We start from the raw sequence: 26,697 nt of genomic DNA, 5'->3' as shown, positions 1-26,697 counted from the left end.
TAAACATCAGATACTAGATACTGCTTAGGTACATGTCGCCCTGACTCTCCAGACTTCAGTCTCTGCTCCTAGCACAGAGTTCGTAGCCCCCAGCTTCTCCTAATAACACGTCATTGCCAGTTTGCGCGCACCATTAGGTCAGAGGTCCCGGCTCCTTAGGTAGCCCCCTCCATGTCTCCGCCCCATTTATGACATATTCTGTTACGTTTGCATCACATGTCTATGTATACGCCTCTGTTACACCTACTTTCACCCTTATCTTTCGCGACTGCTACGCGTCACGCCTATTACCCCACCCACTGCTACGCCTATTGCAATGTAATGCTATGTGTTTGCGTTATGTATATATGCTCATGTACTGTTATTAAAAAGTTATCCTTATCCTTATCCTTATCCTTATCCTTGTCCCGATTCTGCCCCAGGCAGCGCTGTCATCCTGTTCCCGTGCAGGTTGTCCTGTTCCTGTCCTTTATGCTGTAATAAACCTGCAAAACTTCTACTACCTCGAATCTTGACTCTTATTTATTGAGCTATCTGTTATTCATTTATTCATCCAAAAATAGAGGTATTATTTATTTATTTACCACACGTCGGATCCTGGACTCCAGATATCGGAAAAGTAAGTTGTGGTATTTGGTGTCATGGAAGGGGTATGGGCCAGAAGAGAACTCTTGGGAGCCTGCTCTGGGCATACATGCCCCCAGGTTGGTTTCTGCTTTTCATCGGAGATGTCCGGCGAAGCCGGGCCCGTGACCCCGCTGTGGGGAGAGGGATGTACTGTCATAATCGCGGCAACGCGAACTACGTTTTCCGGCATGCTCCGGGGTTTGACTACCATTCCCATGATCCTTCACGACGCGCCGCATTCTCGCGAGAATCCCATTTAAGAGAATGGCGGTCGGAGGATCAGCGTCGGGAATTCCGGTTCTGGTGTTTGTTCCTGGCCTTGCTATAGTACCTGTCTGGTAAGGGTGCTTGCACCACTGCAGCCTTGCAGCGTTCCACGGCGAGTTTGTTTTGAGAATAACTTGGATTAGGAGGTTGGTGGTAACGTGGTCCCATGTTACCAGACCTTGATAGACATTTTGGATATGACTCGGTTGGTATTACGGCCAACGGTGGTGGTGATTAACTAGAGCTATCAGACACTAGATAGCCTTTGTAGGTTTCTTGAACCATGCTTTGTTTTGGAGATAACATTCAAATTACCAGCTAAGAAGCATTAGCTGGGATTGGGGACTCTCGAAGCCCAGTGGAGTTTTTGTGTACAGCATTGAACTGTGTTGAAGGCTATTCCTCCTATATTGTTTTCAGTATTAACTGTGTATTGAATCTTCTATTAACAGGGGTAAAGGAGGTGTGGCTACACTCTGCCCCTGTGATGTTTATTGGATTCATTTAATGGGTATGTTTCGATATCATGTGTATGTTGCGTGTGGCATATGAGACATCATTCCTGTTGCCAGGTATTACATATCTGTTTTGTCCCTTTACCTAGTCATGCCATCGTGACCCCTACGTAGCCTCTACACATCCACAAGATCCTATTCTTTTTCTTTACAGGTATAGGTGGTTATCATCACTTACCAAATGTATATGTAGAAGTGTGCTTATTACAGTACAGGACTTCATCTTATGCTTGTGTTTTGTTACTGTCTTTCAGATCTCCCTCCCTGATGTCCCCTTCCTTTCCTTCCCTGTTATTTCTTTATTATCCCCTCACTTGATCTTGTCAACGTTCTGTGCCATTACGGCAATTCAGACATTGGCTCGATTTAGAGGTGGGCTTACCATTCGACAAACCGATCCTGAGGACTAACAACGTAACAGGTAAGTAGCATATTCAGTTCGAGGCATGTGGGCTGCTGAATTCATATCTATGATTCAGAAAAGGGGGTGGTGATGAACAGAGTGTCTGAATTAAGCAGACCACTCTTACCCAGTCCAAAGATCAGGGCTTGATCCATCACCGTTATTTAGCTCACTGCCCCATCCCAGCTCAGAACCTGGCTATATGCAAATTAGTCTGTCCCTGGCCCAGTGGATCATGGGAACAGGGCAGACCAAACTACCAAGCCAATTCTTCACCAGAAAGGAGACAAGCTTCCGGGGACCGGTTTCTGCCATTTCAGGCGTCGTCGGCCCGGCTTGCTTGAATCCTGATGGAGCAGTGAGCAAGGGACTCATGTCTGAGTATACCCTTCCACGCTTATGGTGGACAAAATGATTCAGAAAAGGGGGTGGTGATGAACAGAGTGTCTGAATTAAGCAGACCACTCTTACCCAGTCCAAAGATCTTTGGACTGGGTAAGAGTGGTCTGCACCATCAGGATTCAAGCAAGCCGGGCCGACGACGCCTGAAATGGCAGAAACCAGTCCCCGGAAGCTTGTTTCCTTCCCAGTATAAGAATTGGCTTGGTAGTTTGGTTTGCCCTGTTCCCATCATGCACTGGGACAGGAACAGACTAATTTGCATATAGCCAAGTTCTGAGCTGGGATGGTGCAGTGAGCTAAAAAACGGTGATGGATCAAGCCCTGATCTTTGGACTGGGTAAGAGTGGTCTGCTTAATTCAGGCACTCTGTTCATCACCACCCCCTTTTCTGAATCATGAATTCATATCTATAGCATAGAATACATAGCAGTCCCTCCATTAACGGCGGCCACCCGTGCCAGCTGCAGAAGTCTGAAAAAGTGTTTTAAGAACAGCCTGTCCTACAGCTGCCTGCTGTTTGGAGTGCACATCTACACAGTAGTGTTTAGTAAATGTATGTGGTGTAGACCATGTGGCTGCTCTACAAATATCTTCCAAAGGAATATTGCCTAGGAACGCCATGGAGGCCCCAAACTTGCGGGTGGAGTGGGCTCTGGGGGGGGCCGTTAAAGTGCGCTTAGCCTTGTGATAGCAAATCTGAATACACTTAACGATCCACCTGGCTATTCGTGCTTTGGAAATGGGGTTGCCTTTGTGCTGAGCTGAGAAGGCAACAAAGAGCTGTTGTGTCTTTCTAAAGTCTTTTGTTCTGTCAATGTAGTACATTAACGCTCTTTTGACATCAAGCGTGTGGAGCATTCTTTCTGCTACTGTTACATGAAACTGCGACACCACCTTAGGAAGAAACTTAGGGTTAGTGCGCAGCACCACCCTGTTAGAATGAATTTGGATAAATGGCTCTTGTACTGTGAGCGCCTGTAGCTCACTAACACGTCGTAGAGACGTGATGGCAATGAGAAAAGCCACTTTCCATGTTAAGAACTGAATCTCACATGAATGTAGAGGCTCAAAAGGTGGGCCCATCAATCTGGTTAGGACCACATTGAGGTTCCACACAGGAGCTGGAGGGGTCCTGGGAGGGATGACCCGCTTCAGCCCCTCTAGAAATGCCTTAATGGCAGGCACCCTGAAAACAGAGAGATGCTGCCTGTTTTGGAGATAAGCCGCTATGGCGGATAAGTGTATCCGAATGGAAGCATATGCTAGATTGCATTTGTAAAGATGTAACAAATAGCAGATGATATTAGGAATGGATGCATCTAGCGGGTTGATGTTGTGTTCTGTACAGTAAATGACAAACCGCTTCCATTTCGCTGCATAGCAAGCTCTGGTAGTGGGCTTTCTTGCCTCCCAGATGATGTCCATGCATTCAGGAGGCAAATTAAGGTAGCCAAACTCTAAGACCTCAGGAGCCAGATCGCCAGATTGAGCTGTTGCGTATCTGGATGCTGAATGTCGCCATGGTTCTGCGTCAAGAGCCTGGGTGTGAGGTGTAGCCTTTGATGCGGTACCACGGAGAGTTCTAGAAACCTGGTGTACCATGGTTGGCGTGCCCACGTTGGAGCAACCAGGATGAGCGTCATCGAGTGTTGCTTTAGCTTTCTTGCCACCAGCGGAATGAGAGGTGCTGGGGGAAAAGCGTACGCAAATCTGCCTGACCAGTTCATCCATATCGCATTGCCCTGCGACTGTGGGTGAGGGAACCTGGCGGCAAAGCTTTGGCATTTTGCGTTTTCCCTTGTGGCAAACAGGTCTATCTCCGGATGACCCCACTGCTGGAAGTACGGGCGGAGTACTGATCGATGTAACTCCCACTCGTGCATCTGGTGGCTGTACCTGCTGAGCAGATCCGCCATCTGATTGTCCTTGTCCGGGAGGTGTTCCGCCATGAGGAAGATGTTCCTCTGAATGGCCCACTTCCACACGCTCTGAGCCAGATGAGACAACTGTGGAGAGTGTGTACCTCCCTGCTTTTGAATGTAGTACATGGCTGTCATGTTGTCCGTCCGGATCAACACAACTTTGTTGCACAGATGTACTTTGAAGGACTTGAGTGCCATGAAGATTGCCATCAGTTCTAGGTAGTTGATGTGCATCTTCTTTTGCTGCGTCGTCCATAGTCCCTGCACCGTGTAATGGAGCACATGAGCTCCCCATCCCTGGAGAGATGCGTCCGTCGTCAGGATAATCAGTGGCACAGGCTCTTGGAACGGTCGGCCCTTGCAAAGGTTGTGTGGATTCCACCAATGCAGAGAGTTGTATGCCCGACCGGTCACCAACACTAGGTCTTTCAACTGTCTTGAGCCTGAGTCCACTGATGTGCCAAGCATTCTTGGAGCGGACGCATATGCAACCTTGCGTGCTGGACTATGAAGATGCAGGAGGCCATCATGCCTATCAACTGCATGAACACTCTCGCTGGAAGTGAGTGTTGCGGTCTGAACTTTTGGATTAGCGACTGGATGTTGTCGATCCTCACTGAATTCGGCTGAGCCGTGGCCGCAAAAGTATCTATCGTCGCGCCCAAATACTGCCGCACATGGGCTGGCTCAAGGTGCGAATTCGGATAGTTCAGTGAAAACCCCAGACTGTGAAGAAGGTGAATGGTGTGGGACATGTCGGCGGCGCACTGCTGGGCTGACTTTGCTTGAACCAGCCAGTCGTCCAGATAAGGATAGACATGGACGTTCTGTCTCCTGAAGTGCGCCGCCACTGTCGCCAGACATTTCGTGAACACTCTGGGGGCTGTGGTCACTCCGAAAGGAAGGACCTTGAATTGATAATGCCGGTCCTGAATGGTGAACCTGAGGTATTTCCTGTGGGATGGATGGAGTGGGATGTGAAAGTAAGCATCCTTGAGATCCAAGGTTGCGAGGAAGTCTCCCTGATTTAGCAATGGAAGAACCTGCTGCAGTGTGAGCATGTGGAAGTGTTCTGAGAGAATGTACAGGTTTAGGGGCCTTAGGTCCAGAATAGGTCTGAGGGACCCGTCCTTCTTTGGGATTAAGAAGTACAGGGAGTACACCCCTGTGCCTTCTTCCTCCACTGGCACGAGCTCTATTGCGCCTTTTTGCAGCATGACAAGAACCTCCTGCTGCAATAAGTGCAAATGCTCTGCTGACATAGGACGGTGTCTTGGGGGTATGTTGGGTGGAGTGGATGTTAGCTCCAAGCAATAGCCGAACTGGATGAGTTTCCTGACCCACCCGTCTGTTGTGATGGACTTCCAGACTGGCAGGAACTGCTGTAGTCTCCCCCCGACAGGTGTTGGATGGTCGGGGGCAGTGACCAGGAGTCACTGTTTGTTGGTGGCAGAGGAACGGGAACTGTTGTTGCCTCTGCCTCTGCCCTTGGTACTGTTGCCCCGGTATCCTCCTCTACTCTGCTTGGTATACGAGGATTGCGCCCCACCTTTATTGAACTGTGGCTGCTGTGACATGTGGCCTCTGGTAACACCTCGATTGCCTGAGCGACGAAAAGTGTTCCCACAAAACTGTTGGGACTGTAGAGCTCCCATGGACTTGGCAGTTTCAGTATCTTTCTTTATTTTTTCCAGGGTGGTATCCACCTCTGGACCAAATAACCTGTCAGGGTTCACTGGCTGGTTGAGGATGGTAGTCTGTATCTCTGGCTTGAACCCGGAGATTCGGAGCCATGCTTGACGCCTCAACATTACGCTAGTGTTGATTGCCCTTGCTGCTGTGTCCGCAACGTCTAGAGCACACTTTATAGCAGCGTTGGAGATGAGCTTCCCTTCTTGGACAAGCATCTCAGCTTCCTCTTTAAACTGATCTGGGAGGTGTTGCAACAGGGTCTCTAGGGTGTCATAGTGTGCCCTGTCGTATCTGGCCAAGAGTGCCTGCGTGTTTGAGATACGCCAGATGTTGCCCCCCTGAGCTGCTACTCTCTTCCCTGATGCCTCCAGCACTTTTGATTCTTTGTCTGGGGGAGGAGCTTCACCCGTAGTTTGCGAGTTCGCCCTTTTGCGGGCATTAGAGACCACCAAAGAGTCCAATGGCAACTGGCCCTTGATGTAGGTAGGATCGCCAGGTGCCGGTCTATACTTCTTTTCAATTCTAGGGTTGACAACCCTTGACCTTGTGGGTTCTTTAAAAATGTCCGCAGCATGCTTAAGGACCCCTTTTAGCATTGGAAGAGTCTTTACCGTCTTTTCGGCAGTGGAGAAAGTGTCAAATAGGAAGTCAACCTCCACAGGGTCAGCATGCATTTCAACAGCGTGGTTTTTAGCTGCCCTCTCAATCAAGGCATTAAATGCCGCAGAATCTTCAGTGGGAGATGTTTTGACGGTGTACACCTGAGGGTCATGGACGGTGTGCTGATCCCCTTGATCACCTGCCTCCACCCACGAGTCCTGTTGCTCATCAGGCTCTGTGTTGGTAGGAAAGTTGTATTCCTCATCTGCTCCCCTTCATCCTCTCCATCAGAATAAGTGGGTGAGGGTGTTGCACTTCTTAGAGTCTGTGGAACTATTGGCTCTACCAAGACAGGTGCTTCTGGTGCAGGTTTTTTGCGCTTCAGAGGAATTGTAAATGACTCCAAAGGCTGCGATGCTGTAATTTTCCTTTTGTAAAGCGTAAGCTTCCCGGTGTCGGCATCGATGAAATGCTCCGACTGCTCCTCTAATAAAGATGTTCGACGCTTCAAACTCCCAGCCGGGTGAGTCGGCGTCGACACCACAGAGTCTTTGGGCACCGACCGGGGTGCAAAGGCCTTCGGCGCCACCTTAGGCGGTAACGTGAAAAGGATCGGCGTCTAAGTTTTTGGCGTCGGGACAGCTTGCTTCGGGGCGGAAGGTATCTTCGGTTCCGATGCTGAAGCCTTGACCTTAAGTCGCTTGAGGGAGTCCGAGACCTGCTTCGTAAAGGAAGCGGATGGTTTCGTCGACCCGACAGATGACCTCGGTCCACCCCCAGGGGCAGACCCGATTGTCGATGACTTATGTTTTTCTGATCGAGGCGCAGGAGCATCCTTCTCCGGGGCGCTTCGATCTCTATTTACAGCTGCAGACGTCGACGGCTTCGGATCTGCGGCCGTGACCCCCGGCGTCGGGATTCCAGACTTCGGCTCGGTGCCCTTGCCTGACGTCGTCTCGACGGGCCTTCTGGGTTTTGGCTTGATGGCCGTGTCCGACTTCGGCTCGACAGCCTTTTTGGATTTCGACTTGACCGCCTTGCTGGACCCCGAGTCGACGGCCTTTCTAGCGCTCGGCTCGACGGCCTTGACCACTTTCGTCACTTTGACCGGGTCGATAGCTTTCGTAGTCTTCGACACCTCTGAAGACGATGGCGTCGATGGGGGAGCAGACGTCTTCGGTTTCGATGGCGCCTCGACCGTCTTCGTTGTCGTCGACACCGATGGTTTCAGTTTCGGTTTCGATTTCGACAATGGCGGCTCCGCTGAAGTGTCCGTAGCCGGGCCAAAAGGCGGGGCCGTGGATCTTGGTGTAAGGTCTTGGGTAAGTCCATGTGGCGATCCCTCGACCTGAGCCTTTGTAAGTGTTCGAACGGGGCATAGCCCTTCCTCTGGGCTATCTTCCATGGCCCCATTGGCCTCGTCGTCGTCCCCAAACCTCGTCGACAACTTCTACGTCTTGGCCTTCGACGTTCGCTTCGCAGTCGTACTCGATGTCCACCGTTGGAGGTGAAATCTGTATCTGAACCTGCTGTCCGTCTGCTTCTTCGTCGTCGAAGATGTCCACCGGGGCCGTTCGCCGGGCCTCGAGGCGCGCCACGCGCCGAAGCTTAATCGTCTTCTTCGAACGAAACCTGGAACAGGCCATACAGCTGGCCTCATCGTGGTCCGGCGACAGGCACTTGTTGCACACTGGATGGACGTCAATGTGAGGATACTTCGATCCACACACTGGACATTTCTTGAACGGACTCCGTTCCATGCCGTCGAAAGTCTTGCTGCGTCGACAGGGCATCGATCACCAAGAAGTCACCCGACTCCCTGGATATCCGACTCGAACTGAGTTGGAAGTGAACCGGGACCGAACGCAAACAATACCGACGGTTCGAAAAAGGCCTTCGGGCCTCTAAAAAGTTTATGTCGATTCCGAACTGGAGATAACGAAATTACATCCGAACCCAATGGCGGAAAAAAACAATCTGAGGATGGAGTCGATGCCCATGCGCACTGTAGTCCAGGGGAGGAGCCACCTATCTCGTGATACTTCGAAGACTCTTCCAGGACAACAATGTGCAATCATCCGGACCCAACACTAGGCGGCGATCTATGCAATAGATATGAATTCAGCAGCCCACATGCCTCGAACGCTATGTTGTGCACACTATTGGTGTATTGCTCCTCATTGAGTGTCCTTATTAACTTATATCTGATTGTTAGGATTGGTTGTCAGCTGCCAGTCCACTACAATATGTGACTGCATCGCTCAGTCTTCTTCACTCCACTCTGTGTGTAAGTGAAGCTACTTGATTGTCACAATCAGCTGATTACACAAGACACCAAAACTCCTCCCCACATGGGTCGCTCTACAAGCCTACCGTCTGTACAGGTTTTAGTGACAGCGTCTCTCAATCCACACTTAAGCGCATCTACGCCTGACATGAGAGCCCCCGCGATGAAGCAGGACACTTTAACACTATCCACTAAAAAAAAACACTATAAATCCACACTTCCCACCCAGAATATCTTACAAATTAGCCTGCTAACCATCCACCAAAGTGAGAGTCTTGGTCTTCTCAGGGTCATGAGGCCCTATACAAATTCAACAATAGTGGAATAAAATGCTTTCTCACTATAAACAACATTCTATGGTGTGCAGCTCTGTGACCACAATGCTTTCTCCTTCAGCTTTAAGAACCAATTATATTATGTGGCGTGTCTTCTACAAACAAACAAATATAAGAGTAAGGCATATGTTGGAGTTGAATCATTTATGAACAAATCAAAGATCTGAACTTGACCCTACCTTTTTTATGTGTGCTTCATCGGGGATCAGATACAGATGAAGAGTTATATCAGCCGCTTGGATCGCCCGGTACAGTATCGTTTGTCCATAGAAGGGAAACTGTCTCCGTAAGGGTGGGATCAATCTCAAAACCACACCGATTGGAGAAAATGTAGGGTTTCTCAGGACAACATGGAATGCCTGCACTTCACTTGGGGCTTCCAGAGTCATCTCTCCATTAGCTCCAAAGTGGGCGATTTGTAATTTAGACTCGCGTGTATTTCCATCTGAAACGACACATTCACCAGGGGTCACATTTGATAATGCAGACAGAATTATTTAGTGCATCTATCTCTCAGATACAAAGCATCATGCAAGACTATTAGGTAAAATGTGAGCACTATCTAAACACCATAATGTATGATGCAGCAGGGTTAAAAGTGAACATTATTTAATGTTCTTTTTTTTTATACATATTTTAACTACTCATGTTTAACACAGAACCAGAATACTTGAAATTAGCAAAAAGCGCACATAAGAAACTTTAATTTTCACCATACAAAGACTCCTGTATATCAGACACAACAAAATCTATGGACAGTTTTTTTTTACAATAAAGGTTTGAAAAAGAACGCATATGAAGGAAGGAAAACAAGTAGCAAGAGCAGAATGAAGTGGAAGTAGATACAGTGAAGGATATCATACTCTTTATACAAAGTTCAATTGGACAAAGTTATTCTCGCCAGTGATCGTGCGCTTTACATATACATATAACAACGTTTACAAATAAATTTCCCACAAATATACCAGAAGTCTGCAAAAATAGCTATTTTCCTATACTAGTTTTCGAGGGCTGCCTGCATTAGGCAGGCTACGGTTTACAGTTCTTTATTATGATTCCTTTGGCAACCGTTAAGCCGCTCCATATATAGATTGTATGTATGGTTCATAATCACAACCACCTGTTCATCACACCTTAGCTGATATCCATGGTTTGAGGGGACTGATCTGTATCCATAATCCCAAAGTAACCCACTCCACAGCCGCTTCTGCCCGCAAACGCGATCTGATGCTTTGCAGAGCCTACACTATGGCACGTGCAGTCACTGGCCTTGGGTCAGCCACCTGTTCCTGATTTGGTAGCCTTCTCCTCACTCAGTTAGATGCTCCTGATTCATTGTCTTTCCTCCTATGCTTGTGATTGTCCCATCACTGAAGAATTTCTACCTGAATCATCTTTTGAGTGAGCAGCCCCTATCCTTCCACAGCTGGAATCAGGAAATTATGTTTTCATTTGCCTGTTAGTGCTTTAAGGGAGCTCTCACTCTCTCTCTTCCCTCTGCTCCCTTCCCCTCTGCCCTGCCCTCTGCTCATCTGTTCTCCCTCACCCCTACCATTCCTCATGCTACTTTGTTGTATTGAAACCATCTTTTTGAGTTTTTCTGCAGTATTCAAGCAGCATTACAATGTAATGTCGCTCTATACCATCAACAACGTAGTTAGATGTGCAGGAAGGGATCAATGTTCCTGCAAAGCATGCTGGGACACAAACTCTAGATGATTCAGAATAGCAGGAAGAAGAAAAGTAACCAACATCAGCAGAGCCTGGCCCACCCCTGCATTATTGAATACTTTCATGTTTTTCCATAATTCACTCTGCGGGGACTTCACAGTCTCACACTGCTTAGATGGTTTCTGCACTAGGTTGTTCAATTGGAGATTTTGTTGATCTTTTTTGTCCTGATTTGGAATGTTTGGAGGGTGAGAAATGTGGAGGGATCTGTTGGGACGGACATCTTTATTATCATCTCATCGCTGAGTGCCTTTGAGAGATGTAAAGAAGTGTTCAGATTGTAGTGATATTTGGGACGAGCAGAGAATGGACTATACTAAAGCCCACTGACTTGTCCAGCAACGGGTGACAGATCTTTTCAGTTATCCCATGCCTGTTCATTTGGTGACGGCTAGTCCTGCTGCTGTACAGTATCGGTGATGAATAACCCTCATTGCAGGTATGTGTTATTTGAATTTAAGAGGTAGAAGTCATAATTTGTTGCTGGCTGCTACGTGTTATGTTTTTAGCCATATTGTGGGTCATAATAGTTAAAAATGGAAGTACATAAGAAACAAGTTACTTACCTGTAACTTTAGTTCTCCGGTATTGGTAACTTTCATAGATTCCCATAGCTTGTATCATTCCCCGTCGTCGGAATGATGGGAGCCTCGGTAATAAAATATATATATATATATATATATATATATATATATATATATATATATATATATATATATATATATATATATAGGTAGATAAACCAAAAAAGGTACAAAAGAGGAAAAATTAGGCCTAGGCCTTATACTATTTTGTAGCCTATAGGTGTCCTTTTGTAAAAAAGACCCAAATGTAGAGCACCAACCAATCAGAACAGCCTCACCCTGTGGAACCTTCCTGAGAAAGCTCAGAGCCTCAGATTTTCGTAGCCGTTGTATAGCCCGAATGACATATGCCAAAAGGGGTGAGCTTTCCCAGGGGAGGTGGGTGGGCGCATGGGAATCTATGAAAGTTACCAATACTGGAGAACTAAAGTTACAGGTAAGTAACTTGTTTCTTACTCCAGTATTGGAACTTTCATAGATTCCCATAGCTTGTATCAGAATAGATAGCAGTAGCATACTTAGCACATTTCGTGTATAACATCCCAATAACCTTACATAATATGTCATGAATTCACCATAATATCACAATACAGTTAAACAACAGTATAAATAACGAAATGTGAAAGAAAGGAAGGAGGGTAGAAAGGAAAGCTCACCGCTCACTGGAAGAGATTTCTCAGGACCGCTTGACCAACAGCCGCATCCCCTTTAGCAGAGGAGTCCAAGCAGTAGTGCCTTGTGAAGGAATCAGTACTGCTCCAGGTGGCCGCTCTGCAGATGTCCTTAATCGATACTCCTGCAAACAGCGCCGTTGAAGATGAGATAAACCTCGTGGAGTGCACTTTAACCTATCCTTCCAGGGGCTTCCCCGCCGCCTGCTGGCAGAAACGGATCGCACTAGATATCCATCTGGAGATCCCTTGTTTTGATAACGGAAACCCCTTACGAGGGGTCCCAAAAGTCACAAACAGCTGAGGTGATTTCCTAAACCCAGCCGTGCGTTGAAGATAGAATTTTAGACATCTCTGGACGTCTAGAGAATGAAGTGCCCTTTCGGCCGGAGTGGAAGGCCGAGGGAAAAAGGAATTCAGAACAATTGGTTCATTCAGGTGAAAGTCCACTGCAAGAAGGGCTCTTTAATGGTCAGAGCCTGTAGCTCTCCCGCCCTCCTCGCAGAGGTGAGAGCGAGGAGAAGAGCCACCTTCCATGACAAGAATTTCAAGTCAGACTTATGAATTGGTTCAAACGGGGGCCTCATTAGTTGGGCCAGGACCACATTTAGATGCCATACAGGAGGTGGCGGTCGGATTGGTGGAAACACTCTAAACAGTCCTTTTAAGAATTGCTTTATGACTCTTGTTGATAAAAGAGAAGGACCTGATCTTGTTCTTCTGTATCTGGAGATTGCCGCCAAGTGGACCTTGATGGAAGAATGGGCAAGACCTGCATGAGCTAATGACAGGATATATGGCAAGAGTTGATGTGGAGCAGATGAAAAAGGGTGCACTCCTTCTCGCTGGCACCATATGTAGAAACGCTTCCACTTTGCTCTATACGTCCTATTCGTGCTAGGCGCCCGCGCCTGAGCCAAGATGTTTCTGCATTCGTCAGAAATGTCTAGATCTCTGAACTCTCTGTGCTCAGGAGCCATGCTGCCAATTGAAGCGAGTTCGGGTTCGGGTGGAGAACTTGCCCGTTGGACATTGACAGAAGAGACTGGCTGGGTCTTAGATGTATGGGATTGTCTTGAGACAGAAGGAGAAGCTCCGTGAACCAAAACTGGCGAGCCCAGGCAGGAGCATCAGAATCATCTTGCATAGGTCCATCTTGAGTTTCCTGAGGACTCGAGGAATTAGGGGAAACGGAGGAAAGGCGTAAACAAATGCGCCGGACCAGGACATCAAAAGTGCATTCCCAGCGATCCCCGATGGTGTTCCCTGCTTGCATAATACCGGCATTTCTTGTTTGCCGGCGTGGCGAACAGGTCGATCGCTGGTGTCCCCCATTGGGCGAAGATCTCCTTGATCACTGAATCGTCCAATTCCCACTTGTGAGAAATCGCTCTTAGGCGACTTAGAGTATCCGCCTTTGTGTTGTCTACGCCTGGCAGATGCTCTGCCACCAGCGAGATGTCCTGCAAAATCGCCCATTCCCACAGTAGTTGAGCTTCCTTGGACAGTTGTGACGATCTTGTGCCTCCCTGCTTGTTGACATAGTGCATGGCCGTGGTGTTGTCCGTACGCACTAGGATGGATGAGTTCCTTATCCTTGGGAGGAAAGCTAACACAACCAACCGAATGGCTCTCAGCTCCAGAACATTTATATGCAGACGACCCTCCACCGGCGCCCAATGCCCACTGACTTGGAGGTCCTGCATGACCGCTCCCCATCCCTGAAGGGAGGCATCTGTTGTAATGATGTGTGGGGCCGGAGGCATTCTGAAACTGAGACCCACCGAAAGGTGAGAACCTTCAATCCACCAGGCCGTCGCCTGCTTCATCTGTAGGGTGACCTTGACCTTGTCGTTGAAAGAACCGTCCACTTGCCTCCACTGAAGGTCTAGTTGCTCTTGCAAGGGACGCATCCGCAGCCTGCAGTGCGGAATCAATTGAATACAGGAGGAAATCGACCCTAGAAGAGACTTGTACATCCTGACTGCCTCTTTCGCAGTCGACTGGCCGAAGAAATGAGTTTTGCTTTTCTTTCTTCCGATGGGTAAGCTTTGCAAGCCTGCGCATCGATAAGAGCGCCCAGGAATTTCACAGAATTGGCCGGCCGAAGGACAGATTTCTCTCGGTTGAGCTGAAAGCCGAGCTGATCGAAGAGACGCAAACATGTCCCTACTGCTCCTGCAGCCGCTTGATAACTTGGTGCCTTTAGCAGCCAGTCGTCCAAGTACGGGAAAACCTCTAGCGACTGCCTTCTCAGAAAAGCTGCCACCGGGGCCAGCACCTTTGTGAATATCCGCGGCGCTGATCTCAACCCGAATGGGAGCACCATGAACTGGAAGTGACTCTTGCCCACTGTGAAGCGAAGGAAACGTCTGTGAGCTGGGTGGATCGGGATATGGAAATAGGCATCTTCCAGGTCTAACGTAGCCATAAAGTCGCCTGGATTCAGGAGGCGCAAAATATCCTGGAGTGAGATCATCCGAAATGAGAGTTTCACGAGATAGGTGTTGAGCTCCCTTAAGTCCAGGATCGGACGCCACTTGTCTTTGGTCTTCTGAATCAGGAAAAACCTGGAATAGAAGCCTTCGCCTCTTAGCGATAGAGGGACACGCTGGATCGCCCCTTTCTGATGCATTTGTTGAACTTCTAACTGCAGAAGGCGTAAGTGTCTCGTATTTGTGGCGTGGGGAGCTCTGTAAGGTGGAAAATTCTGGAACTCCAATGTGTGTCCCTGACGGATGATGTTCAATACCCATTGATCCGATGTTATCTGTTCCCAGCTGCTCAGATGTTGAGAGATCCTGCCGCCCACCGGGGATACATGGGGCAGAGGAACAGTCAGCAGAGTCAGGATGCCGCTATTGATGCTTGGAGGCGTCCCTGCCCTGCCGACCCTGTCATCCACATGAGCTTTGGCGAGAGAAAGATTGCGTTTGCGATTGACGCTGATAGTACTGATTACCGTACTGAGGCCTGTACGATTGTGATTGTTGAGTATAACGTTGTTGTTGGTAACCACCTCTTGTCGATGTGAAGCCTCTTCCTCTTGCTCCACGGAAAGGTGTCTTCCTATATTGCAATGTGCCCAAGGACCGAGCCGTCTCCGTGTCCTTCTTTATCCCCTGTAGAGTATCATCAACATGTTTCCCAAACAACATGTCACCGTCAAAGGGTAAGTCCAAGATTTTATTCTGGACTTCTGGACGAAACCAGGTCGCCCGCAACCAACCCTGACGTCTAAGAACAGCTGCTCCACCAAGAGCACGGAAAGCAGTGGTAGCGATGTCCATCGCACAATCTATTATTTCCGATGAGGAACGTTGTCCCTCCTCCAGGAGTTTCTGGGCCTTAGCCTTAGGATCGTCAGGGAGATGGTTTAAGTATGGCGAGACGTCACTCCACATCTGACGGTCGTATCGTGCTAAGATCGCTAGGGCATTGGAAGCCCTGACCAGCAAACTAGCAATAGACAAATAACGCTTCCCTGCGTTATCCAATCGTCTACCTTCTCTGTCCGGTGGAGCTGTTAGAGGAGCCGATGGATTGCGTGACTTTCGCTGAGCTGCTTGCGATATCACCGAATCCGGTCTCGGTTGGCCAACAATGCAAGCTGGACTGTCATCCGGCGCCTTATATTTCTTTTCCAAGCGCGGAAGGACTGGAATGACCGTAGCCGGCGCCTGCATCACCTTCTTTCCCTCTTCCCATATATGTTCCACAATGGGAATGGAGCGTACAGCCTTGCGATATGACTCCTTGAAATCATATAAAAAACAATCCGTGGAAGTTGACGGCATGGTGAGCTTAAAACGTGCTGTGGCTCTATCCATTAAGTTATGAAAACCTCCCACGTCCGCCAGAGGCGAGTCAATTGGGTCCGGTATTGGGGATGCAGGATCTGGAATAACATATTGATTCCATTCCACATCAGGATCTTGAGCCTGATTATCTACTTCATCGTCCTCTGAAGTGTCAACCTGGGTAAGCTCTACCCGCTGAGGATCTTCTACAGCCTCCTCTACATGCTGGGGCCGTGAAGAACAAGCGGCCGGCAATTGAGATTGCTCCTGCGCCTGATCCTGCACTGGACGCGACGCTTACCTGCTACGATATTCCTCCAACATAGCTCGTAAGTCCGTAAGCAGAGCCAACGGCATTGAGACCAAACCCTGCTGGTTCGGGACATCCTGATATTGTACGCGATCCTGCTGCTGTTGTTGTTGTTGATTATAAAAATATTCATTCTCTGGCTCAGAGTCATGAACCTTTAGGTGCAATTGTGATGGACTATATGCATCCCCAAATTCACCATCTTCCTCATCCGAATATTTTCCTTGTCAAACAATAAGGCCGGAGGAAATGGATCTACCTTCCTCGGCGAAGTCACATCATGTGTAGTACGTCTTTTTCTAGGGTGCTCAGCCCTCACTAATGTCGACTCTTCCCTCGTCGACGGTGGCGTCGTCGAGGACAGAATTGGCTTTGTCGTCGTCGAAGTCATCGTCGACGGGATAGTCATCGTCGACGGGATAGTCATCGTCGACGAGATTGTCATCGTCGACGGAATTGCCTTCGTCGACGAAGTTGTCGTCGTCGACGTGGTCGTCGTCGACGCTTTCATCGACGCTGTCGCCGTCGACGTCGTCTTCGTCGACGGTGTAGTTCTCGTCGTCGCCGTAAGCTTCTTCTTCGTCGACGGTAAAGAAGATGTCGTCGTCGGTGGTAAACTCGACGACGATGTCGTCGACGAAGTCTTTGCTTCTTTAACTTTAGCCACTGAGGAAACCTCTACAGCTGTCTTCCTCAAAGTTTTAGATCCATCAGCCTGATGGAATGGCCCAGCCGAGCCATCATCTTTCTTGGATCTTGGTACCTCAGGTACCGGCCTCTCCCTCTCCTTTTCACTTCCGTGAGGAGATTCGCCAGGCCCAAGCTTGCCAGACCTGTCAGAGGTCCCACGCACAGCCTTCGAGGGGGGTTCCAAAGAAACTGAAGCAGATGACCTACCCCTCTTCAGTGACCTCTTCGAAGACATAGTTGAAGCAGCATCCTCTTCATCACTGGAAATAATATTATCTCTCGACTTCATCTTCTGTAGCCATGTCAGCAGACGCCCCTCACGGTCACGTAGGGTCTTGGTTGAAAAGGTTCTGCAGATCTTACAGTCTGCCACCTTATGATCTGGGTATAAGCAGTATATACAATCCTTGTGCTTATCCTCAGCAAAAAGTCGTTTTTTAGAACATGTGGCACAAGGCCTGAACAGGCTTTTCTTCTCCTTGTCCGCCATTACATAAAGATGTTAAGAAATCCTGTAAAGATTTAGTAGAAAACAGTACCTCAAAAGAAAACTAGAGCAGAGCTCTATGGAGACTCCTTATCACCAACGTGCGGTAGAAAATCTGAGGCTCTGAGCTTTCTCAGGAAGGTTCCCCAGGGTGAGGCTGTTCTGATTGGTTGGTGCTCTACATTTAGGTCTTTTTTACAAAAGGACACCTATAAAGGTACAAAATAGTATAAGGCCTAGGCCTAATTTTTCCTCTTTTGTACCTCTTTTGGTTTATCTACCTATATATATATATATATATATATATATATATTTTATTACCGAGGCTCCCATTCCGACAACGGGGAATGATACAAGCTATGGGAATCTATGAAAGTTCCAATACTGGAGTAACTATCGAATGCCATGGTAAACCATAGGTCAGCCCTTCTTAACTTACCTGCATATCAAAAGCATTTTCCTAGTTAAATTATTTGTAATTTATTGGTTGCAAGAGGAGGATTGTGCATGAATTTGCAACTACTTTCTGGGTTCTGTTGCCAGGATATGGTCGGTGAAGATAACAAGGGCACAGTCATGTTTTCAACTGTCTTCGGAAGTGTACATGCTCCTGTGTCTTTTGAATGTTGGCTGGTAGTGAGCTTCAAAGGTTGGCGGCTTGTACTAAGAAATCAGTGCCTCCTAAAACATTTCTTATGGTACGGTGGTGTGAAAAATGAGGTTACAGGATGAAGGGGATATGAATTCTACCCAAGCAGCAACCACAAGCTCAGACAGTGTGAACTACAAAAGTCAGCTTTAATGAACTTGTGCTTAACCCTCTGGTAGCTTGGCACAAACCAGTCAGGCTTAACTTCACTATTTATGCGGTATACAAATAGTAATAAAATGAAAGCACAACACAAGAACAATCCCACACACATTTACAGAGTAAAATGTAATGAACACAATGACACCAAAACAACAAACATCCAATTGGCAGAACCTGAGTTATCAATTGTTAAAGATCACAGTGAAAATAGTACAATAAACGCACAAAGCGCCAACAGCACTATCTGTAGCAGGAAACTGGGTCAAAGTCAAAAGTTGATGATGACTACGATGGAACGTGGTTCGACTACACAGAATGGATCACTTTGGTCTCTGGCTTACCTTCAAACTTAAAAGAAATGTTGCCAGAAAGTCAAAGGGATGTAGTATCTCAGCGAGACTAAGCAGACAGCGATGTCAGAGGAACAGGCATTGTTGGACAGCCGCAGGCCGAAGTCACAGTGTAGATTTTCGATGTTCACTCTTTTGGAAGTCGATATCTGCTGTCGGGACACAGCTGCAGGCTGTAGTGGAGAGGGCTCCAGTAGGTGGGATACCCCTCCTGACAGGGGCAGCTGAAAAGGATTGAGTGCTGCAGAGAAGAAATTAGTGGGATCTGCCCCAACGTCAGGTCTACCGGTGAGTCTCCTTTGGGCAGATAAACAAGCAGATTTTCCTGGTTCGCATCGGTTCTCAGGCAACTTTTAGATTGAACATTTTCAAAGCTACAACTTTGGTTCTTTGGCTATCTGGGCATCTTCAACACCACTTCAAGGATCCAGGACTTGGGAGGCACCTCTTGGGGCAAAGGCCTACCACAAGCCTGTTTTGTCCCTGCGGCTTTGAACAGGTGGCCAGCAAACTAGCCCTTTGAGCCACTTCCATCCCGACAGACCACGCACGGAACCTAGGCGTTATCCTGGATTCTTCACTTTCAATGAACAGACAAGTCAGCGCCGTATCCTCATCCTGCTTCAACATTCTCCGCATGCTCAAAAAAACATTTCGCTGGATCCCCACCGAAACCAGAAAAACAGTCACCCATGCTCTGGTCACGAGCCGACTGGACTACGGAAACACCCTCTACGCAGGTACTACCGCTAAACTCCAGAAGAAACTCCAACGAATCCAAAACGCCTCAGCCAGGATCATATTAGACATCCCGCGCAACGAACACATCTCTGGTCACCTGAAAGACCTCCACTGGCTACCCGTCAATAAGAGGATCACTTTCCGACTGCTAACCCTCGCACACAAATCACTCTACGACATCGGACCAGAATGCCTCAACTCACGACTGTCCTTCTACACCCCCTCCCGCCAACTACGTTCTTCCAGCCAAGCCCTCGCCACTGTACCTCGCATCAACAAGACCACCATGGGAGGCAGATCCTTCTCTTACCTGGCTGCTAAAACATGGAACTCACTCCCCACTGACCTTCGCCTTACCCAGAACCACCTAGCATTCAGAAAACAACTGAAAACTTGGATATTTGACAAGTAATCCTCCTCCCCTCCCTAAGCGCCTTGAGACCCTCTGGGTATGTAGTGCGCTATATAAATTCTCTGACTTGACTTGACTTGACTTCAGGAATCCTGGATTTCAGCAGGAGAGCCGTGTTCTAGTAGCAGGACAGACTCCTTGGAAACATCAGGACAGGCTGGAAAGTGCAGACAGTCTATGTGAGCATCAAAACTGTCTTCTGAGCAGCCTCTGCTGAGCAGCACAGCAGTCGTGAAAGTGGTGGTGCAGACCTCTTGAGTCCACCACAGGTCCAAAAGTGAACTGAAATGTTGGTGAAATTATCCTATATTTATAGCAGGTGCTAGATTTGAAGTGGGGAATCTCTTCAGGCCTTTCCTGCCCTGTGGTCTTTCAAGTTTCCTTTCACCTGCCCAGACTCCTGAAAGTCTGGGGTCACAAAAGGCTATTTTGAGGTTCTTTGGGGTGTGCTGAGGCAGGCCTATTGGCGTGTAAATGGGCTGTGAACTGCTCTGCTCACACCCATACCCTTATAGTTGCACTGTTTGGGAGCAAGCAACAAAAGGCCAACTGACAGCTACACAATCATGTGATCTAGGACACAGGCTGCAGGCACCAAATGGTTAGAATAAGAAACACCCCCTTTCCTGCTCCACATTTGGAGGGAGGACGGGTGTGAAAATTTGTTAAATTATGAGGAGTGCCTACATTCAGTCAGCACCACCCTTAAGGTGAGGCAGGTGATGTAGACCCAACTTTCCCAATTCCAACAATTTGAAATGGCAGGTATTAGCTTATCAGGGCTAGGGTAGTACCCCTTCCCACAGAAAGTGGTAACTTAGAGGGTGTAGACACCCTAAAGGTAGGGAGACCATTGGCTACTGTAGGAGAGTAGGGTCTGCAATCCTATGATCACCCAGATTTTTGCTTTTTGCTGCACTGGTTTACGACTTTCCCTGGCTGTGGGCCTGCTAATCAGACCCACAGCCTAGCTGTTCTCTCTATCCAAATTGTACTCAGGTACTGAATTGGCACTGGGCCCTCTCCAGTCCCTGTACCCAGGACTGAGGTGCACCCAGAAGTCTCCCAGGGGCTGAAGCATGTATTGTGCCACCCCTGGACTGACTAACTAAACTGACACAACTGGCTGCACGACAGCTGGGGCAAGGTGGTGTACTCACCCTTTGCTTTAGATATAGTATACCTATATCTAACCCTAAAATGGACACACAGATCTCCTATCAGTCACTCCTATGGCAGGCCTTAACAATCCTGAAGGCAGAGTGCTTGGGATCGTGTGAGATGGTGCTCTGGCATGAGCTGAGCCTGTCTGCGGCTTTCGGGATCTATCCCTTAGCCGTTTCCATGATATCGCATACCATATACTCTTAAGTGCATTATAATCCTCGCGGTTATATGCCAACTCTGGTATCGCTTTATCAAAACATGTCGAGTAAGGTGTCATACGAATTGGAATACTAACCCCTCGCCAATTCTGGCGACGGGGTTAGCATTCCACCCTTCTAGAGGGACACGGCATGTATGTAACCCCTAACCCCGGTTAAAGTCAAACAGAGCCTCAGCTCCACAAAATGGATGCTGCCACCGAGACACAAGTCTGCCCTCCTGCTGCTGGGAGTCCTCCCAGAGCAGGAGATAAGGACAAAGGGTTTCCTGCCAGGGGCGGTGCCAGCACCGTCCCAGACAGGATTTTGTGTATCCTAGGTAGGCAGGGCTTCAGAGGAAGGTGACTGCAAGTGGCACCCCGGTGCTCACTATGCATAGGCCGGCTTGAACCAGTTCCAGGGACACTCCAGACCCTGAGCTGGGGAAAAGCCCGCCAAGGAAGTGGGTGTAACCACCCCCCTCCTGGTCCCACCCATAGGGCAGGACTTAGTCGCGTGCCAGCCCCCTTTTCCCAGATAAAGGTAGGAGCAGGCCCCCTTCCAAATTAGATCATCTTTGGAATCAAGACACGACTTTCTACGAAAGGACTTCAAGATTTCCTTCTTCAAGATTCTCCCTTGTGGCTAAGGAGTAGTCACCCTGCATCCTCAGGCACCATCGCAAGAACACTGCGGTCTGCTGTAAGTCCTTCCTCCGGAACCCGACTGCCCAGCTCGACAAGACCCGGCTTCCCTGGCACCTCCGACCTCTACTCACCTCTACAGCCAAGCTGAGAACCGTGAGTGCGACGAGACCTCAAGGGACCGACTATTGCCAAGACTGCACGACTTCTGCACAGCAAGCCCGCCGAGTAATTTCCTGGCGAGTGCTTTGGGGTCCGAGAAGCCCCGACCCTGAGCAGCTCCAGCACCGAAGAGCAGCCCCCCAGCATCTCCACGATCGGCGTGGGGCCCTTCTGCTTTTTGCTGCTCACCGCGTTGTTTGGCTACTAGCCCGCTGGCTTGTGGCCTTCTGAACGACGCCCGACGACATCACTGCTGCTGGTCTGGTTGCTCCAGACTGGCCCTTGCTCCCTTCCAGAAGAGGAGCACCCCGGACCCTCCTGGTCCACTCAAGACGCCATTTTGAGTCCACCGCGTGGGCTTGAATTAGCCATGGCTTTGTCGCCCAATCCTGGGTTCTTCGACGCCGACAGCTTCATCCATCGTGGGACAGCTCGCCTCTCCATCCTGGTCGCCGACAACGCCTCCTGGTCCGTGAGATCTGCAGAGCCAGCGTCGCCCACTCACCTAGTCGAGGTGACTACCATCCGGTGCCCTCCTGGTGCCCACTGACTACTGGCTAGTAGTCACGAACTTGGTCCCCTCTGCTTTCAGGTGTCATCCATCTTCCAGATCCAGGCTTGGATCAACTCGAACTATCTTCACTGGTCGCCTGCCAGCATCTTTTCTTCCAGGCTCCTGGTCCGGCAACGAGGATTCCCGACGTCTTTTGAGACCTATGCAGCTGCAGCCCCTGGGCTAGGTAACTTCGGCATTTCGGTGCCCCAGCATAGCCTCACTATCCAAGGGTCAGGATCCACTGTCGTTTTCTCCCTACCAGGTCGGGTTCGCCCGTGAACACTAACTTTAGCGTTACTAGCTTCCATAGACTTTGTCCCGCATCCCGCGTGAGAGTGCACACTCTGCACCCGAGTCCCCTAGGCCTCCTAGAAGTAATCTAACGATTCCCTAGTCAAGTCCTAGCGATTCCAAAGCCTATTAGTACTGTACTTACCTGCTAGTAATTTCGCATTCCACTTTTAAAGTATATGGTTTTTCGTGCCCCTCGGGCATTTGTATATACTGTGCTAACTTAAGTATTTTCGTAAGAGTTTTGTTGTGTGCCTAGCACCCTGTCCTCATAAAGAGTACAGGGTTGTTGTGATTCTAATAAATACACTGTTTATTTTCATAACACTTGTGTGGTGTCCTTTCACTGGGTGTTCAAGGGGTAATGTGATGGTAAAACAGCTGGCTTAACACGCCCTCTAGAGTCTTAGCCTTAGACTGCTCGTATCCATGCTACTAGGATAGCTGGTCTATAAGGTTGACTTACAACCAATCATCAATAAGGGTTGTTTGGACTGATATATAGTGATCACTAGAATAGTGAACACTGCACATCAGGCCAACTTCTCACATTGGTGAGCAGCGGTTGGGATTTGAGCTTGCTGTTGTTTTACCACACATGCCCTAAGAATATCTTGTGAAAGATCACATAAGTACTAAAGGTACATATAACTTAGCTTAGAATACTCTGAGTTCTACTGAACCAGCTGTTGTAGCTCCTAGGGCCTAGCACACCCTAAACTACAACTCTAGCAAGGGATCAGTAGGCAAACACATAGTGTAGGTAAGTGCACCACTTACACCTCACTAGAAAAGCATGTCTAACCATGGAGAGTCCACTGAGACTCCCCTGGTAAGTGTTGACCCTCCACAGGTCACTTCCAGATATGCAGCTCTCAGTTTCCAGGAGATGAGACAAGTCTGTACCTCCAGGAAACTGAAGCAGAGGTCAAACCCCACCATTCCCTTTCTGATAGGTCTCTTAGAGACATATGATGCCAGAAAGATTTCTCAGTTACATGAGAATATGCCAGCCTTAGAGGGAACCTCTGGGGATCCAGACCTCCCCAACACTGCTACTGCAGTTGAGGAGGAGGATCAAGAGGAACTCTCTGGGGATGAGGTAGACAAAGGTCTTGAGGTAGTCAGAAGGCTAACCAGGGCCAACCTAGACTTACTTGGGCTAGGATCTGGGGGCCCCCCAGTACTAACCCGAAGTGGGCCTAACCTTGGAGTTAGGAGAGATAGATCTCTTTCTAGGTACTCCAATAGATCTCTGCACTCTAATGCCTCTTCCCAGAGGAGGAGAAACTCTCCACAGAGGAGAGTGACTTCCCCTCAGAGAATAGAGTATGAAGCTAGAATGAGACAGGCTGCTCTGAGGATTGAAAGGGAAGAACTTGCCCTGGCCAAAGAAAAGCTTGCTTTTGCTAGAGAGCAGCAGATGAGTGGGCTAGCTCCCACTGGTGGCAGCAATCTCCCAAGAGATAGAGAGAAGGGTTTAGATACTAAACACCTGACTAAGATAGTGCCCCCCTTTAAGCAAGGGGATGATATCCAGAAATGGATGGCTGCTTTGGAGAGGGCCTGCACTGTGCAGTGCATTCCCCGAAGTCAGTGGGCAGCTATACTGTGGCTCTCCTTTGATGGTAAAGGTAGAGATAAGCTCCTCACTACAAGAGTGGAGGATGCTAATGATTACCAGGTCCTGAAAAATGCACTGGTTGATGGGTTTGGTTTAACCACTGAGCAGTACAGGTTGCTGTTCAGAGACACCCAGAAAACTCAGTCTCAGGACTGGTCTGACTTTGTGGATTGTGCCACTAAGGCTTTGGAGGGCTGGTTGCTGGGTAGCAAGGTTACAGATTACACAGGATTGTATAATCTTATGATGAGAGAACAAATTTTAAACAATTGTCAGAACCAGTTGTTGCACCAGCACCTTGTTGATTCAGATCTGACCTCTCCCCAAGAATTGGGAAAGAAGGCAGACAAATGGGTCAGGACAAGGATCAAGCAGAACCAGAACCAGAACCAGGGTGGTCAGAAGAAAGCAGACCAGAAGGGTAATGCAAAGAGTGAACAAAATGACCAGAAGTCTTCACCAGGTCCCCAACAAACCAAAGAGGGTGGGGGTCAGGCTTCCCAGAAGAAGAAGACTCAAGAAGGCCAGTCAAAAAGGTGGTGCCAGTACTGCAAAAGTAAATCTCACTGGTTTAGTGAGTGCACCAAAAGAGGAGGACAAACTCCTGCCACTACAGCCCCTAAGGCAACTGCACCCCCTAGTACAGTCAGTAGTGGTAGTGTACCTCCCAAGGCATTAGTTGGGTTAACCTTGGGAACTGAGGGGTCTGACAACTTAGTTGGCACACTCACTCAGGCTGTCCTTGTCTGTACTGGGGATATGGATATATCCCCTGAGATAAGTCCCAATACTTTGGGCAAATACAGGCAGACACCTTTGATTAATGGCTAAATGGCTCAGGCCTATAGGGACACTTGTGCCAGTGTCACCATGGTGACACCTAACTTTGTGGACCCTGGACAGATCATGCCAGGTACTGATTTCCTGGTGACCAATGCCAGCAATGTCACTACTAGTCATAGTGTGGCAATTGTGGCTTTCTCCTGGGGTGGAGTGAAGGGACAAAAGAAAGTTGTAGTCAGTTCAGACCTCCCAGTTGATTGTTTGTTGGGCAATGATTTGGAGTCATCACAATGGTCAGAAGTGGAGCAGAGGACTCACATGGAAATGTTAGGCTTGCCAGCACATGTGCTTGCTGTGACTAGGTCACAGGCCAGAAAATGCCCCACTGAACAGGTGCTGGATCCTGAAATTATGGACCAGACACCTTCCAAGAAGAAGAGCAGTAGGGTTAAGGCTTTGCCTTCCCCCTTGCCCCAGGTTGAGGATCAAGTCTCTGAGGAGGCTGATCTGAGAGAACTGATGGAAACTGAGCCTAAAGAGCTTGAACTTGATCAAGTTGAGTTTCTGGGCTCGGGGGGACCCTCCAGAGCAGACCTGGGGAAGGCACAGTTAGACTGCCCTTCCCTTGAACCCCTCAGACAGCAGGCTGCTGCTGAGGCTGCAGGGAATGCCACAGGTGCCCACAGGGTATACTGGGAAGATGGACTCCTGTACTCTGAGTCAAGAGACCCCAAGCCTGGTGCAACCAGGAGGCTGGTCATCCCCTTGTCTCTGAGAGGTTTCCTTCTCACCTTGGCCCATGAGATTCCCCTTGCAGGTCATTTAGGCCAGACAAAGACTTGGGACAGGCTTGTCTCACACTTTCACTGGCCCCATATGAATGAGAATACCAAGGAGTTTTGTCGCTCCTGTGTCACTTGCCAAGCCAGTGGTAAGTCAGGTGGCACAACAAAGGCCCCCCTCATACCACTACCTGTGGTGGGGGTTCACTTTGAAAGAGTGGGGATTGACATTGTTGGTCCAATGGAACCCCAGACAGCATCAGGGCACAAGTTTATACTGGTGGTAGTGGATCATGCCACCAGGTATCCTGAAGCTATACCACTTAGGACCACTACCGCACCTGTAGTGGCAAGGGCCCTAGTTGGAGTGTTCTCCAGAGTGGGCTTCCCTAAGGAGGTTGTTTCTGACAGAGGTACAAACTTCATGTCAGGATATCTGACTGCAATGTGGAAGGAGTGTGGTGTGAACTACAAGTTCACCACACCCTACCACCCACAATGCAATGGGCTTGTTGAGAGATTCAACAGGACCCTCAAAGGGATGATTCATGGGCTACCTGAAACTCTTAGGAGAAGATGGGATGTCCTGATCCCCTGCCTCTTGTTTGCTTACAGAGAGGTCCCACAGAAGGGGGTTGGCTACAGCCCTTTTGAGCTTCTGTATGGGCATCCTGTAAGGGGACCCCTGTGTTTGGTGAAGGAAGGATGGGAGAGACCTCTCAAAAAGCCTGCAACCAACTTAGTGGACTATGTACTTGGTCTCCGCTCCAGGATGGCTGAGTATATGGAAAAGGCATCTAAAAACCTTGAGGCCAGCCAAGAACTTCAAAAAGCTTGGCATGACCAAAAGGCTG

General features: G+C 48.8%; 1 protein-coding gene across 8 annotated transcripts in view; it reads right to left on the bottom strand.

Moving 5' to 3' along the window:
- Positions 1–26,697, bottom strand: part of LOC144772195 (NACHT, LRR and PYD domains-containing protein 1a allele 3-like) — an 884,004-nt gene that overhangs the window by 457,732 nt on the left and 399,575 nt on the right. For all 8 annotated transcript variants that reach the window (XM_078656332.1, XM_078656333.1, XM_078656327.1 and 5 more), the window contains one exon: positions 9,230–9,495. In XM_078656332.1, the coding sequence (XP_078512458.1) occupies positions 9,230–9,495 (266 nt within the window). The remainder of the gene's footprint in view (positions 1–9,229; positions 9,496–26,697) is intronic.

The sequence above is a fragment of the Lissotriton helveticus genome, chromosome 8 (assembly GCF_964261635.1).
Source record: "Lissotriton helveticus chromosome 8, aLisHel1.1, whole genome shotgun sequence".
Lineage (NCBI taxonomy): Eukaryota > Metazoa > Chordata > Amphibia > Caudata > Salamandridae > Lissotriton > Lissotriton helveticus.
This window is presented reverse-complemented; position numbering and strand designations above follow the sequence as displayed.